The following is a 17,918-nucleotide window of genomic DNA, read 5'->3' as shown; positions in this document are numbered from 1 at the left end:
ACTTAGGGGATGCGCAGCAATATTCAGAGGAACCCACAGCTTCAGCCACGAACCTACAGCAGAGACGCAGAGACACAGGAAGAACCATGGTCGGCGAATACTTACCGAATACCAGTTTGTTGGAAAAGTTGGAGTCAGAGAGGCTACGAAACCTTCTCTTGAAGCCCTGTGGTTCCTGCACTATTATACCTAAGTTTGGAACGTGCGAGATGATTAATTGCGATCCACTAATATCCACTCAAATGATAGGACAGACCTAGGAACAATAGGTACTATAGTCGTACACTGCTGTAGCTGTGTCGAGGATGACACGGCGGCCGGTCGGTACCGTTGGGCTTTCCAACACGTATTCGGGCGGAATTTACTTTAGTTTAATACTAAGATCTTTGTCAATGGAGTAAACATGAAAAGTTTGGTGCTCCTTAATTAAAGCCAAAAGTCCAGCTTTCCTTAACTCTAGCTCATTATGCCTGTGCGTACTGGGCAGCCAAGAATATTTCAGTTTTTAACGAACTACAGCAAGGTGGTTTACTCTTTTGCGTGTTCTCATATACTTTATCGGCAATGGTTGTGCTTCTACAGGTTAATCCCAAAATAATCTAGGTGTCCACATATTTTTTAAAAAAAGTTTTCCGGTCTATCTCTGAATGATACTTTGAAGTTTGCTTTTGCAGTCATATACGGGAAGTGAGCCTGAAACGACATTCATACATAACAATCATATGTTAACTGGAACTTTTACCCACTAATGCCCCTCACATACTGTTACTTTGCGAACATTTGTTTACAGTGTAATGTATACGAATCATCTCACTGCCCCGCTGATGCTTTATTTTTTTCGTCAAACTCTAATGTAATGTCGTACACCCTTTTGTGACTATGTTCTCTCATTTGCAGATGATGATTCGTTTATTCTTGTACCTTTGAATAACATACCCCATAGGTATATCAACATCCAATTTTTTCTAACTTTGAAGTCCAGTTCTGTGCGCCAACAGCTGCGAAGTTTTTTCATAGAAGCTGTTTCTTTGTCTTGTTCTCAAAATTGCAGAAATTGGTATCGAGTACCACATTTGCTCATATTGTGAACGAATATGTTATTGTGGTCACTCTGCCTCTTGTTCTCTGCGGTAGATAACTCGTCATCGTACCCTCCCTTGCACACCTGTCAGTTTCTCAACTACAACATAATATTTCCGTCTTCCACCGTATTCTGTACCTGCGCTATCCGTATTTTCTCCTCGTGATTACAAACAAATTTAATGACTGCGAAGATGTTTTCTGGTAGCACTTCCTATGCTCAAACTACGAGGTAATGATGCACACTACTCTCAGCTCGAACGTGGCTATATGTATATCTGGTCACGTGAGTTAGGCAGTTCCCACTATGATCGGTCTTCCTGTAAGTTTTGTCTAGCAAACAAAAATTATTTTGAAAACTGCATTCATGTTTGTTTGAAATAAGAAAGGTACTTACTTAAGGAGTAGGCCTGCTCACCTGTATCTGCTGGTAGAGAGTCATGCAGAGGCCGACCATGGTGGTTGAGAGCTGCACCAGCACCATGGTGCTCATAGCGGCCTCCAGGTCTTGCAGGAACCTGCAGCACATACCAGACCATGAGACTCACTTCTGAGGAGGAGAGTAACAGTGCGGGTTCTACCGAACACTTAAACTTCATTAAAATGCAGTGCAGGTTCTACCTGAGATTTCAAAGTCACTGATATATAGCGTGGGTACAAGTGCAGATTCAAGGTCATCACCGGTAACAAAGAGCAATTGGGGGCCTTTTCTCCTCAAGGTCATCCGTGTTCGCCTGAGGAATTCCCACACCTCATGGAACTGCATCATGTAACTCGTGTGCCGTCCCTGCCACCACTGCTGCTGCCTATTGGCCATTGCAAATGACGGCTAATGAACGGCAATGGAAATACGAGGTCATCACCTCTCCCAATATGTGATGAGGTCACTGAAGCACTGTGCCGGCTCTGCACCAGATAATAAGGTCCCACTTCTCTGGGCCAATATGAATCATGGTTCCCCCTCCCTCCACATTTCTTTTATTATTACAATTGCATCGTTTTCGTCTTTCGACATTTGCTGTTAAAGGATCATCATGAAATCCAAGTAGTAGAGATTGCCTTCTGGTCATATTAATAAGAAGTATAGGTAATTGTCCATCCTTTAATGTTAATATTGTTATTAATATCTTATTTATTAAACTTGTGTATTTTCGTTTTTCCAAGAGGGCAATGAATGCGTGCTGTGGACTAGCGGAAATGTTGGACCAGGACACAGAGGTGTTGACTTCTTCCAAATCTATTAGATCTGCGGTTCAATTAAGTACCGTCACAGCCACAACAGCTGAAGCAGTAGAAACCAGAACTATTGCAATCCACCAAGATCTGGTTAAGGTGTTCTTGTTCGCCATACTGTATAACGTGGAGTGTTCTTGTGTCAATCCTTTTATTGAGAGTAATTAATTAAGGTTCATGCACAAAAATGTGAGGTTAAACTGCGTGTAGTGCTACAACGATGAAAATTAATACTACGACGATATCAAACCTTATTTTCATGATTTAAAGAAGTATTCATGATATTAAAAATGTAATTATAATTTTATTATTTTCATTTTTGTGCTCAGTGTATCAAAGACTTTCTAGTGCACGGAATAAATTAGCATTGTTTGTACTACGAAACTATATATGATTGTTAAGGGTTAAGCATGTAATAATTCGATGTAAGACATTTTGTTGAGTCTGAATTTTGTTCTCGTACTGGTCGGTAGAGAAGGAAAAGTTCCTTAATCGATGTGAAGGTATAAAGGATGTAAAAAGGAGAGAAAAAGAAGGTAAATACAATTCATTCAAAACAAATATCTCGAAGGTGTAACGCGTTGTGATTTCCTATAACTAAATATTGCAAGATCTAATCTGAGGCTGTCCTGAATAACAGCGAAGAACATTTATGTTGTCATATATTTTCTTCGTTTGACCACGGTTGTGATTCGCATGTTTCTTTTTGATACGCGACGTGTTATGAATATTTTCATTATACGCGCAAAAGTGCACACAGATTTAATCGAACCTGCGTCTTTCGGAAACGATAACTTTTAATCAGTACAATTACGCAAATACTGTCTAAATCGCAACCGTGATCGCAAAAATGTTTCCTGGACCAAATAATTCTTATAAAATGTGTATTCTCCAAAGCAAGCAGCATTGCACTATCGCTGACTCGCAACAATCGAAAGAGAAAAAACGGTGCTTAAATAAAATTGCCACCTTTTAATAATGATTATTATCCCATTAAATAAATAAATAGCAATTCAGTGGCTATCCAATCAATAAACAAAGGGGGCAATTCAGTGGCAACCTATTGACAGGACCAGCTTATGTGTGTGTGCTAATGTGTGTTTTTTCTATTTGTTTCATGCTGTAATGAGCGGAAATCTACGACGACCCTAAGCACGATATTTTTGCTGTACCATTCCATCCCAGCGGCATTTGCAAACATGGTGAAAACAGTGCCACGTGTAAGAAAAGCTACACCGCAGGAAGTAACTGTAGAACATTCAGAGGAGGAAGGAATAACTAGTGATGTAGAAATTGATAATATTTTTTTCAGATCAGACAGAGGATATAGAGCAGGACACTAATATTAAAGTCAGAGATCCATCTGCCGTTGAACACTCAAGCAGAATACAGACTGTAGTTCAAGTGCATACTGAAGCAGAACCACATGAAACACAAGTTACAGGCGGTTTACCACCGGTAGAGCCAACACAAACAGTAATGGATCCATTTTCCCTCTTAATGATGAAAATGGAACAAATGTTTAAAATACAGGAACAATCACAGATACAGCGTGAACAAGAAACTGCTAAACAGCTTGCAACTGAGATTAATAATAATGTAGATAAACGTATTAGCAGAGTAGATGAACGGATTAGGACCTTGGATGAACGCATCAGTCAATTAGGCGAGCGTACGCAGTTAAGCTTTTCACAGTTCTCAAAAGAGGTAGATCAAAAGCTTGAAAACCGGTTAAAAGAACACGATCGCCAGCTGCGACAGCAAATAGATGCCCAGTTGTCTGCTATACAGAACAACATTTCAAGTATGCAACAAACATACCATGACTTGCCACAGAATGTAAAGCAAGTAACCCAGGATGTGGACAAATTACAACAAACACACACTTCCTTGGAAGCAGAAATACGCAACACAAGTACACGCATAGAAAACCTTACGGTTGATAATCAAAACGTAATAGAACAAAAATGCAAAGAACAAAAAGAACGCGTTGTGACAACATTCAACACATGGCTAAATGACAAAGACAAACAAATTAGTACTGTTATACAGAAGGAACTACCTGTGATGTTACAAAGAGCAGGAACACTACTGATACATGAAAACAACACAAAGATTCGTGAACTCCAGACTGAATTACAAAACGTGCAGAAAGTACTCAATGAAACACGTATGCAAACATCTCATAACAGTTCACCGGAGTGTGTTAGTATCACAGAAACACACCCTGATCATTATGAAACGCCTTTAACTGAAAGTAGGGGGCAGACGGGCAATAATTTCAATCCAACACGTGGAGTAACATCCACATATCAGGACCATACACGATCACTGGTGACTCAGGATGCTTTGGTGAAGAATTCACGTTTTCAGAAGTTTACCAATGATAAGAACGGACCCCATTCAATTGTGTCTATCAAAGGGATCCGCGGAATAATGCCAAAAAGTTGGAACGAAAGGGAGAAAATTGTCTTTACCATTACCCATATTCAAGGTGAGCCAGCGTTGTTCGCGACACAGAAAGCTGAACAATGCAGCTCCTTCGATGAATTTGAACAAGCGTTTCTAAACAAGTATTGGTCGCGTGGGGTACAAGAACGATTAAGAAAAGAAGTTTATAGTCCTGAGCCATTTAATAGAAAAGGCGGTACTTTGCGGAAATATTTCGAAAAGTATCTGGACAAAGTGAAATATTTATCCACACCAATTCCTGAGTGTGATGTTTTAAAGATATTAAAGGAGAAGTTACCGCGTGATCTAAGGGAGAAATTGTTTCACATGCCTGAAGACAACGTGGAACATTTTCTATCTGTACTGGATTCTTTAGGTTTGGTTATCGAAGAGGACAGACACCATTTTGGGAATAATTCGTCGAATAATGGTAATGGTAATGGCAATGGGCGAAACCACAAGAACAATAGTAATAGGAATCAAAATCATTGGAATAGTCCGAGTTATTCAGGATGGCAGAACCACAATATGAACACAAATGGACAGTACGGTAATGCACCGAATCACAATTATCATCCACAGAACAATAGTGGACAAAACAATAACTGAAACTTTTCAAAGAAACGGAAACGAGATTTTAGAGCTAACGCCAATTACAATAACGGTAATTTTTCAAATAATCAGCAAAACATGCAACCACCACACATCTGGTCAACACAGAATTATGCACAACAGCAATGGCAGCAGCCTAGGCCACAACAATCATGTACAACCCCCGTACAATACAAATATGTCAAATAACATGCAGCAGCATATGAATGCGCAGCCGTGGCAACCACCGAATCAAAATATCAAGATCATTGAGGTAAGTGAACCGCAACCATCAACCAGTACCAGTCAGTCAAACTACACTCCTGGAAATTGAAATAAGAACGCCGTGAATTCATTGTCCCAGGAAGGGGAAACTTTATTGACACATTCCTGGGGTCAGATACATCACATGATCACACTGACAGAACCACAGGCACATAGACACAGGCAACAGAGCATGCACAATGTCGGCACTAGTACAGTGTATATCCACCTTTCGCAGCAATGCAGGCTGCTATTCTCCCATGGAGACGATCGTAGAGATGCTGGATGTAGTCCTGTGGAACGGCTTGCCATGCCATTTCCACCTGGCGCCTCAGTTGGACCAGCGTTCGTGCTGGACGTGCAGACCGCGTGAGACGACGCTTCATCCAGTCCCAAACATGCTCAATGGGGGACAGATCCGGAGATCTTGATGGCCAGGGTAGTTGACTTACACCTTCTAGAGCACGTTGGGTGGCACGGGATACATGCGGACGTGCATTGTCCTGTTGGAACAGCAAGTTCCCTTGCCGGTCTAGGAATGGTAGAACGATGGGTTCGATGACGGTTTGGATGTACCGTGCACTATTCAGTGTCCCCTCGACGATCAGCAGTGGTGTACGGCCAGTGTAGGAGATCGCTGCCCACACCATGATGCCGGGTGTTGGCCCTGTGTGCCTCGGTCGTATGCAGTCCTGATTGTGGCGCTCACCTGCACGGCGCCAAACACGCATACGACCATCATTGGCACCAAGGCAGAAGCGACTCTCATCGCTGAAGACGACACGTCTCCATTCGTCCCTCCATTCACGCCTGTCGCGACACCACTGGAGGCGGGCTGCACGATGTTGGGGCGTGAGCGGAAGACGGCCTAACGGTGTGCGGGACCGTAGCCCAGCTTCATGATGACGGTTGCGAATGGTCCTCGCCGATACCCCAGGAGCAACAGTGTCCCTAATTTGCTGGGAAGTGGCGGTGCGGTCCCCTACGGCACTGCGTAGGATCCTACGGTCTTGGCGTGCATCCGTGCGTCGCTACGGTCCGGTCCCAGGTCGACGGGCACGTGCACCTTCCGCCGACCACTGGCGACAACATCGATGTACTGTGGAGACCTCACGCCCCACGTGTTGAGAAATTCGGCGGTACGTCCACCCGGCCTCCCGCATGCCCACTATACGCCCTCGCTCAAAGTCCGTCAACTGCACATACGGTTCACGTCCACGCTGTCGCGGCATGCTACCAGTGTTAAAGACTGCGATGGAGCTCCGTATGCCACGGCAAACTGGCTGACACTGACGGCGGCGGTGCACAAATGCTGCGCAGCTAGCGCCATTCGACGGCCAACACCGCGGTTCCTGGTGTGTCCGCTGTGCCGTGCGTGTGATCATTGCTTGTACAGCCCTCTCGCAGTGTCCGGAGCAAGTATGGTGGGTCTGACACACCGGTGTCAATGTGTTCTTTTTTCCATTTCCAGGAGTGTAGATGCGACAACATTCTGCTCCCGTGTGTCAGTCGCAGGGTGTCTAGGGGGCACTTGCATGAATGATGTTAGTAATAACGAGCAACCAAACGTGCAGACAACCAGCTGTAGTAACAATGAGAATGTGTGTCGCATAGAATCAGCAGCGATCTAGTCGAACGACGCAAAAGATGCAGTGTGTAGGAATAATTCTGTTGATGTTGCTCAGCAACGTAGTTCAACTATGCAGATGTTATATAATGACGGAGTCGATATACGAGAGGAATTATGTCAATATTTTCGGAAGAAGTGTAATTTGTTTGAACGGGAAGTTGTACAAGCAGCTATAGTTTGTGATATTTATGGTATTCAAACTACGGTGATTTTAGATACTGGAGCATCTGTTTCTGTGCTGAATGAATCGTTCTTTCTTCACTTAAAGAAGATTAGAAAGATTCCGGTTTTTCCAGTCACTAATTGTCGAGTTACAGGAGCCATTAGTCAGAAATCCCAACTAGTTCGGGAACAGACACGGATTTGTATTAATTTTGGAATGGGAGCCAAAGAGTGCACCTTCCTTATTGTAAAGAATTTAGCCGTGAACTGTCTCCTCGGATTAGATACTTTGCGAGAGAGGGAAACTATAATCGATCTCGCAAAGGGCGAATGCAGTATGTGTTTCGGTGACACGAGAGTCAGGTTAGACTTGGTAAAGAACAAAGAATTGCATGGCAAATATTGTCAAATTTTAAAGATGGAACCGATTCGCGCACATTTTGGCGGCTTCAAGATAGTTTCAATTGCAGTACATTCCCGGTCATGGAAGATGTGAAGGACGAGGAGAATATCCACCTCTCTGAAATAGTAGAAAAAGTACAACAATCCTCTGGTCTTGACAGTCTGCAACAAAAGCAATTATTAGACACACTTACTAATTATCGTAAAGTATTTTTGAAAAAACCTGTACTAATTAAAGGTTACGTGTACGACATGCAAGTGTTTCCCCATGAAATTTACTGTCATCAAACGTACTCAATACCCAGCGCGAAAAGGGAACCAGTAACAAAAGAAATTAGACGAATGCTGGAATGGGGAATTATTGAGACCTCGCTATCACCATATAGTAACCCACTTTTACCGGTAATGAAATCCGATGGAAGCGTAAGGTTGGTTCTCGACGCTCGCCGCATTAATCAAATTATTATGCCTGTCAGGACGCGGCCTGAGAACTATTACAGAAGTTCCACGGGATAAAGTGTCTATCAAGCCTCGACCTCCGCGCGTCATACTGGCAGGTGGTCTTAACGCCAAGATCTAGGAAATATACAGCACTTATTTATAGAGGAAGAAGCTATCAATTCAGAGTATTGCCATTCGGATTGAATGTCAGTGCCGGAGCCTTTATTAATGCGCTTGACATTGTCCTAGGCCCGGATTTGTTAGAGCAAGTTACTGTCTATGTGGACGATTTATTGATTGCTTCACCAACGTGGGACGAACATATCAAACTAATTAACTTGGTGTTACACAAATTTGAACTTGCAGGTGTTACGGTTAACCTTAAGAAGTCCAAGTTTGGAAAGACGGAGATAAAGTTTCTAGGACGTATAGTATCATCAGAAGGAATCTTCCCGGATAGTACAAAACTCGAGGCTATCAGAAATTGTCCATATCCGGCCAACAAAAGACAATTAAAGGCATATATGGGTCTTGTATCCTTTTTCCGAAAGTTCGTGCCTAATCAATGGCTTAACAGCGAACATCTATTGGGGCTTCTGAAAAAGAATGCGCCGTGGGTGTGGACTGACCAGTGTGCACATGATTTCGACACGATCAAGCATTGCTTGATAAATGCTGAAATCTTGCACCATCCAGATCTCAGTAAGGATTTTTGCATAACCTCAGATGCTTCATGTACTGGGTTAGGTGCGTGTTTATTTCAAACAGAAACAGTAGACGGACACGAGCAAATAAAAATAATATCTTTCGCAAGTCGTGTATTATAGAAATGCGAACGCGCATATTCCACTACAGAGGTTGAAGCATTGGCAGTGTTATGGGCGTTTCGCAAATTTCATTACTATGTTTATGGTAGACACGTTCGGGTATACTGTGATCATCAGGCTTTGGGTTTCCTGCTGACCTGTAAACTTCTCCATGCACGTTTGGCAAGACGGACATTAGCGTTGCAGGAGTATGATTTCCAGACTATTTACATCAAAGGAAGTAATAATATTGTGGCAGATGCTTTGTCTAGTCTACCCCAAGGTTTACCTCAATTTAGTGAACTCACAGAGCAAGCATCGGATTTTAAAGTGTTACTAATGGCGGACAATGTTATTCGTAAATATTTTCTAGACATGTGTAAAAATATGGCACAAAAATAGGATATAGATAATATTTGGCACGAGATCAAGGATCAACTGAGGACGGATCCTACTTCGAAATTGCATAAATATTACATGTTACATCAGGATGTGTTATTCTTTAGAAGACATGAGGATTCACGAAACTGGCTAGTATGTATTCCGCAGCCATGTAAGCAAAAGTTAATAATATATACACATAATGGTTGGGGTCATTTCGGTTCAAGGAAGTGCCTGGCGAAACTAAGAATGTATTGTCATTTTAATAACATGTGTAGAAAATCCTACGGATGACGTGAGCATGTGACATTCGCCAGCGCGTAAAGCCGTGTGCTTTATCATCGCAGACATTAATGCATTCAATTGTTCCAACTGCTTCGCGTCAACTTTTAAGTATTGATATCGCTGGACCTCTGCCAGGGGTCAAATACCTCGTAGCAGTGCTAGATAACTTTATTAAGTTTGTAAAGCTATTTGCTAGAAAAACAACAGCCACGAGAACGATAATAAACCAATTGGAAAATGATTACATACCTCATTCCGGAACGCCAAAAACATTACTCTCTGACAATGCCTCAAATTTTACGAGTGTTACCTGAAAGAAATTCTTAGAGAAACATAATATAAAACCAATTTTCATTTCGAAGTTCCACCCCTAAGGTAATCCCTCGGAACGTGTGTTCCGCGAGTTTAATCGCTTTGTGAGAACGTACTGCTCAGCTAAACAAAGTGGGTAGAATACATAGAGCCGTTTGAAAGTGTTGTAAACTACATACCACATTTATCGACAGGTTTTACTCCAGCAGAAATAACATTAAAAACAAAAGAGAACAATAGTTGGGTCAACCCACATTCTAAACTAAATACCGAACCGGAAGACTGGTAGGACAAAGTTAGACAAGCATTGGTCACACTATACGAGAATGCACAGAAACGGTAAGAATCACACAACCGGAGACTACAGAATACTCAACAATTTAACGTGGGAGATATGGTGTTAGTAAGGAATTATCCAAACTCGTCATTATTAAAGAGAAAAATAAAGAAGTGGTTTCCGTTATATTCAGGACCATTTGTGACCTTAGGTACACCACATAAAAATAGTTATTTCTTGGTTCATCCCAACTCAAATAGACAGAAAGGACTATACAATCACAAAGAATTGAAAAGATATGTATCTTAAGTACAGTAGATGACCTTTTACGTGTGTCGTAATGAGGTGAAGTCAAACATCAGAGACTCAAGTACTGTGCGAGTAGGCTAAGTGACAATTATTAATTAATGGACTAGTGTATAAGTATTTCATGGACACACTGCGATGTGGCGTGTGGGAGAATAGGAACATACAACATTGGAAGCATCAGTACTGCTTGGAGGAAGAGACTCTCAGAATACCAATTAGTTGTAAGAAAATTTCAGCTCCAGTTCGACGGAGAAGAGGACGCCGAGCTGCAGCAAGGAGAAGAAGAACTGCTTCAAGATGATTCCACCCTGAGACACTTAATCAAACATAATACAAACTTGTTGAGATTTAGTAAACTTTCAGGAACTTATGCTTGTGAAACTACGAACAGTGAACAGAACTGCATATTTCACACAGCAGTAGGATATAGTGACTTTAGAAAATAAACGTTTCATTATGTTGATTGTTAGCTATTTTGAACTCACTAGGGTGAGCAGGTTATGTTCTTTTTTTTTCTTTCAGACTGTGTACAGGATACACTTACAACAAGTAAAGTTTACGCGAGTTACGTATAGGTTTAACAAATTTTCCCCCGTAAGTTAGTGCTCGGACTTGTATGAGCTATAAACCAGGTCGAACAAGATGTTGTCCATGACTGAACAGATCATTACACGGACAAACATATACAGACTTGTGTTTATCACTGCACAATTCTTTGTAAGTCCAGGAGCACCTTTTCGAGAGAATATATGACTTAGGATTTGCTTTTATATTGTAAATGACTACAATTATGTACTTCATTGATATGTACAATCATTCAGTTATATATCATTATGTAACTAGACTGTGTAAAGACATTCTTATGGGTAGCACAAGGACTTTACCTTGTCAGACTTGATAACTGTGATCAAGTGACTACGTGGTGGAGTGAACATGTTACAGATGACCTATGAACAAAGACTTCCTGTGAACATTATCCTCTGCGCGTACGAACTTTATTTCACTGGCGAAAGAGTGGAATTTAACACAAAAAAGGACGCTAAATGAGTGCGTTGTGTTACCATGATTTCGTTTTCAGATTTTGTGCTACGAGTGTTTAGTAATGCCAAATATTCAGAGTGTTATTGGGACCACATGCGTGGACGTAACATTCCAGGCAAACTAAAACTCAAGATCAGTCAGCAACAGTGGTGAGTCGTGAGTGTTGGGAACTGCTACTGACTATATCATTAAACCCGTTGCAGAACTGTAGCAATGTTGGAACGGAATTACATGAACCTTTAATTGCAGATAGTCACTTACGTCGGAAGGACGAATGGACTTGCATCATGATAAAGAAACTCACAAACAGTCGAACATTTCACAAAAAAAAAAAAAAAAAAAAAAAAAAAAAAAAAAAAAAAAAAAAAAAAAGAACACATACTTCTTGTTGAGTGAAAGAGTGCGTGAAATATGATGTAATTTAGATGTTAATTTAAGGAACTGATACTGCTGTTTGAATTTCATGTGACTGTATGCTGGGATGCTGAGCACACGTGTCGGTGAGGGCAGCGTACTGCAGCGACATCATCCGTCATCCCTTGCCGCACCCTGCCACGTCATCGCAATCCATCGCAGACTTACCTGATGGGGCGAGACATCTGTGTTGCAGTACATCAAGTCGCCAGCCGTCGTCACCAGTAGCACTATTACGAAATTGTACCATTATTAGATGTCATACGAAGTGAATATTCAAATGTTGAAAATTAAAATAGAGGGTATGGAAGATGTGCTCGCTCCACCATGGTTTTTTTTCGGGGTTTTTCCCATTGGCCTTTGCCCGAATGGGGGAGCGTAACTCAAAATCCCTGGGACTTCAAAGTAAACAAAGCACATGCTTCCAAGTGAAAGTACACAGTGAACTTTAAACAGAACAGACAAGGAAAATAAGCCTGCTTGGATGTCCATTCAAACAACTGTGACTACATCCAAAGGGGGCAATTTAGTGCTACAACGATGAAAATTAATATTACGACGATGTCAAACCTTATTTTCTTGATTTAAAGAAGTATTCATTATATTAAAAATGTAATTATAATTTTATTATTTTCATTTTTGTGCTCAGTGTATCAAAGACTTTCTAGTGCACGGAATAAATTAGCATTGTTTGTACTACGAAACTATATATGATTGTTAAGGGTTATGCATGTAATAATTCGATGTAAGACATTTTGTTGAGTCTGAATTTTGTTCTCGTACTGGTCGGTAGAGAAGAAAAAGTTCCTTAATCGATGTGACGGTATAAAGGCTGTAAAAAGGAGATAGAGAGAAGGTAAATACAATTTATTCAAAACAAATATCTCGAAGATGTAACGCCTTGTGATTTCCTATAACTAAAAATTGCAAGATCTAATCTGAGGCTGTCCTGAATAACAGCGAAGAACATTTATGTTATCATATATTTTCTTCGTTTGACCACGGTTGTGATTCGCATGTTTCTTTTTGATACGCGACGTGTTATGAATATTTTCATTATACGCGCAAAAGTGCACACAGCTTTAATCGAACCTGCGTCTTTCGGAAACGACTACTTTTAATCAGTACAATTACGCAAATACTGTCTAAATCGCAACCGTGATCGCAAAAGTGTTTCCTGGACCAAATAATTCTTATAAAATGTGTATTCTCCAAAGCGAGCAGCGTTGCACTATCGCTGACTCGCAACAATCGAAAGAGAAAAAACGGTGCTTAAATAAAATTGCCACATTTTAATAATGATTATTATCCCATTAAATAAATAAATAGCAATTCAGTGGCTAAACGGGGTACTAGCAGTAATGGGCAGCCCGGGTGGCTGACTGGTGTGATAAAGATATCATGTAGAAAAAAGTGGGAATTATATCAAAGTGTTAGAAATAGTCGCAATCAACCTACAGTAGCCTATTACAAACAGTATTGTAAGGCGCTTAAAAACGTTATTAGGAAGGCAAAGAGTATGTGGTATGCAAATAGAATAGCTAATTTACAGGATAAAATTAAAACCATTGGTCAGTTGTGAAGGAAGTGTCTGATCAGCAGCACAAGTTCGACGATATAAAGTCAGTTCGCAGTAAAAATATTTATGTTACTGATAAATCAGATATATGTGTCAGTATTTAACAATAATTTTCTGACCATTGCTGGTGAATTAAATAAAAATTTAGTTTCTACAGGAAATCATTTAACTTTCTTGGCAAATGCCTTTCCGAGATTGATATCTGAAATACTCCCCTGTGATACAGACAGAGGGAGATTGAGTCAATAATTAAATCACTGAAGACTAAGGACTCTTATGGTTATTATGGAGTGTCTAGAAAAATATTAATTACTGTGCTGCACATGTTAGCCCTGTATTCAGTCATATTTGTAATTTTTCCTTTAGGAATGGTCAGTTTCCTGAGCGATTTAAGTACTCAGTAGTAAAGCAGCTTTATAAAAAGGGAGAAAGGGATAATGTAGACAATTTTAGACCTTTTTCTATGCCACTGGTGTTTGAAAAAGTTATTGAAAGGCTGTGTATCTAAGGATAATTGATCATTTTATATCATACGATTTGCTATCAAATGTACAGTTCGGCTTTAGAAGTCGTTTAACAACTGAAAATGCTATATTCTCTTTTCTCTTTGAGGTACTGGATTGGCTAAACAAAAAGTTTCAAATGTTTGGCGTATTTCTTGATTTAACTATGGCATTTCATTGTGTTGATCACAAAATATTGCTCCAGAAGTTGGACCAATTACGGAATATGGGGAGCAGCTCACAACTGGTTCACCTCTTACTTTAGCAACAGGCAGCAAAAGGTCATTATCCACAATGTTGATAACGGCTGTGATCTGGGATCTGAGTGGGGTACTGTCAAGTGGGTAGTGCCCCAGGGATCAGTGTTGGGGCCACTCCTGTTCCTTATTTATATAAGGCCTCTGGTATTATGGGTAACTCTAAAATATTTCTGTTTGCTGATGACACTAGCTTGGTTGTTTGACCTCAGTTCATGGCTTGTAGAAAATAAACTAACGTTAAATCACAGTAATTACAGTTTCTAACACACAATTCAACAAAACCTGACGTTTTAATTTCACAGAACGGGCGTATGATTAGTGAAACTGAACAGTTCAAATTTCTAGGTGTTCAGATAGATAGTAAGCTGTCGTGGAAAGCCCACGTTCAGGATCTTGTTCAAAGACTTGATACTGCCATTTTTACTATTCGAACAGTATCAGAAGTGAGTGCTACTTCGATCCGAACATTAGTCTACTTTGCTCATTTTCGTTCGCTTATGTCGTATGGTATTACATTTTGGGGTAACTCTTCCCATTGTACAAGAATATTTTTGGCTCAAAAATGGGCGCTTCGGGAAATAAGTGGTGTGAGTTCACCAGACTTTCGGAAAAATATCATTCAGAAAATTCCGATAATAGCAATGGACGATAAGTGCGAGAGTCTGGGGAATGTTTTCGTGGTAGTCTCTGGGTGATCTCGTCATTCTGGAAGGCGCGAAGAATAGATAAAATATGTATCTACCCATGGGGACCATGCCCACATATCTATTTGCTGTTTGTTATTCCTCAGCATTATGGCATCTACCAGCAGGACAATGCAACATGTCACGTACCTCGCAGCGTACGTGCGTGGTTCGAAGAGTATCATACTCTCCCGGTCACCAAACTACACGATTTAAACCCAATCGAGAATCTGTGCGACCATCTCAATCAGGCTATTTACGTCATGGATACTCAGCCGAGAATCTCAGTGCAGATGGCCACTATGTTGGAGTCACCAAGTCTCCATATTCCTGTCTGTGCCTTCCAGACCCTGTTTAGCTACCTGCACGTCTCGCGCTGAAAAGCTGTTATTCAGGTTTTTGACAAGTGGTCAGGTTAATATATCTGGAGAGTGCTTGGCTGTGGGAGGGTTGCACGCAATGCGCTTAGTTTTCTGTCCATCTGACATGTGAATCTTGTTGTGGTAACACCCGTCGTATTTCCTAAACGGATCAAGCTATCAAAACCTATTTCCTGCAGACGATAGCACACAAAGAGGTGCGTTTATTGATTAATATTCGAAACTTTTTTATTTATCGATTTATGATTAACTATAATTTTTTTCATTGGAACGACGTAATTCTTTTAGCAGCATTTAATATCTCATCAAAGAGAATATTGGGATTACACAGATCAATATTTACGATATTCTGTTAGGGATACTCAGACTTAATCGTTATCTGTTTGTCATTATTTCACAAGACGTAAACGCTAAGTAATTAAATGTTTTAATTATTTCAATTTCCATCGTGAACTTTTCCTTATTTACAACCTTTAGAATGCATTATAGCTACATGTAATGATATGAGCCTGCCAGTTAGTTTCACCACCAATGGTCCTTGTATGGAGGGTCTCTTACTCTACTGTAGTTTCTTTTATCCTGTGATGCCGATTACCAGGTGTAATTGCCTGTCACCATCTTCATCATTTCTTTCTTTGTACAATCACAATGGCGTGCCATTTTCAAAAACGAGAATGAAATAGCAACATAAACAAGATCACAGCAGGAAATACATACAGGCTGCATGATGGAAAGCTGCTGAGCACTCAGTGCAAAAATGGGACTACTGGCCACTGTACCTTCTGCTAAGTGCTTCATGCGGTAACCGACACATGTTGAGGGCATACTGGTGGTGAGCGTGTACACGTCTACAGGGTGTTTCAGTAAGAGCGTGGAAAAGTTTACAGGACGGAGGATGCCCCTCTGAACAGTTTGAGATAGGAAACCTGGGGTAGGAAAATCCAGGTTAATAGGAATAAAATCACATTACTGTGTAACTTTGTATTTACATTTGTTAGCTGCAAATACCATCACTGACACAATGAAAGTATCATTTGTACTGTATCTTACGGCCATGAACCTCAATGCAGCCGCGACATCGGCGAATAAGATCCTGACGCACCCTGACCTGGTGTGTTTTGAATCACATCACGGGCAGCTACAATTCCGGCAACTAATTCCATCTCCGCATCCACCGGCGACTCATACAAAAGTGACTTTAGATATTCCCATAGGAAATCGAGGGGATTCAGGTCAGGTGACCTCGCAGGCCATGGAATAGGATCTCCGCTTCCAATCCAGCGACCAGGAAATATCGTACCGGTACTACTCCACCATACTGTACTGTACGTCTCTGACTAGCACTGAGTAATCAATGGGTCTGTCGTTGAATCATTGCACGTCCTGTCATGGTACAATGTAAATACGATACCACAGAGCCATGTTATGGGACAAGTAAAGTAAACAAAACCTGCATCGTGACTTCCTGGTAGTCATACTCGTCCTCCTTGTTTCCTTGCATCAAATAAAAATTGTACATGTAAACGAACAGCACAGCGCGTGTAAACTTGTTCGCATGTTAGTTGTAAACAAGCTGGAAAACAGTAATGCCAGACAAAGCGGTAAACAAGTTTAATTCCATATCTGCTTAAGCTGGCTTCTCAGATCCTAGATTTCCTACCTCTAAATGTTCAGTGGAGTATTCTCTATATCCTTCTACATTTCTGCACGCTCTCACGTAAACACCCTGTAAAGCACCTAACGGAAGGATCAAAGGGGCAAAGTAAATTTGTCCAGAGCAGGCGGGGACAGCAGCAGCGGCGCGTGTTAACACGTCCAGAGCAGTCAAGCGGTTAAAAGCGGTGTAAGACAGGGACGCAGTCTTTCGCCCTTACTTTTCGATCCATACATCGCGAAAACAATAACATAAATTAAAGGAAGTCTCAAGAGTGGGATATAAATTCAGGATGAAAGGACATCAGTGATAAGATTCTCCGATGACTTTGATATCCTCTGTGAAAGTGAAGAATTACAGGATATGTTGAATGGAATGAACACCTAATGGGTACAGAAAATAGATTCTGTGTAGATAGGAAAATTACGAAAGTATTGATAAGAAGCAGAAATGAGAAGAGTGAGGAATTTAACATCAAAACTGGTGGGCACAAAGTAAACAAAGTTAATCATTCTGTTCCCTTTTAAGCAAAATAACGCATGATGGATAGGAAAAGGAGGACATAAAAAGCAGAGTGGTACAAGTCAAGATCGTATTCCTTGTCAAGAGAGGTCTACTTGTATCAAACGTAGGCCTAATTTACGGAAGAAAATTATGAGAATGTACGTCTGGGGCGCAGCGTTCCATGGTAATGAATCACAGGTTATCGAAGTGTCAGAGACGTCGTGCTACAGAATAATGTTGAAAATCAGGTGGACAGGTAAGATAAAGAATTAGGAG

The 17,918-nt window shown here is 40.9% G+C and overlaps 1 protein-coding gene across 1 annotated transcript in view; it reads right to left on the bottom strand.

Moving 5' to 3' along the window:
• The window catches only part of LOC124594699 (odorant receptor Or2-like), a 121,408-nt gene that overhangs the window by 60,010 nt on the left and 43,480 nt on the right, over positions 1–17,918 (bottom strand). The window contains exon 4 of the mRNA XM_047133066.1: positions 1,499–1,598. Coding sequence (XP_046989022.1) covers positions 1,499–1,598 — 100 coding nt within the window. The remainder of the gene's footprint in view (positions 1–1,498; positions 1,599–17,918) is intronic.

This window comes from Schistocerca americana, chromosome 2 (assembly GCF_021461395.2).
Source record: "Schistocerca americana isolate TAMUIC-IGC-003095 chromosome 2, iqSchAmer2.1, whole genome shotgun sequence".
NCBI classification, from domain to species: Eukaryota; Metazoa; Arthropoda; class Insecta; order Orthoptera; family Acrididae; genus Schistocerca; species Schistocerca americana.
The sequence above is the reverse complement of the archived record's forward strand: the minus strand, read 5'-3'. Positions and strand labels throughout refer to the sequence as shown.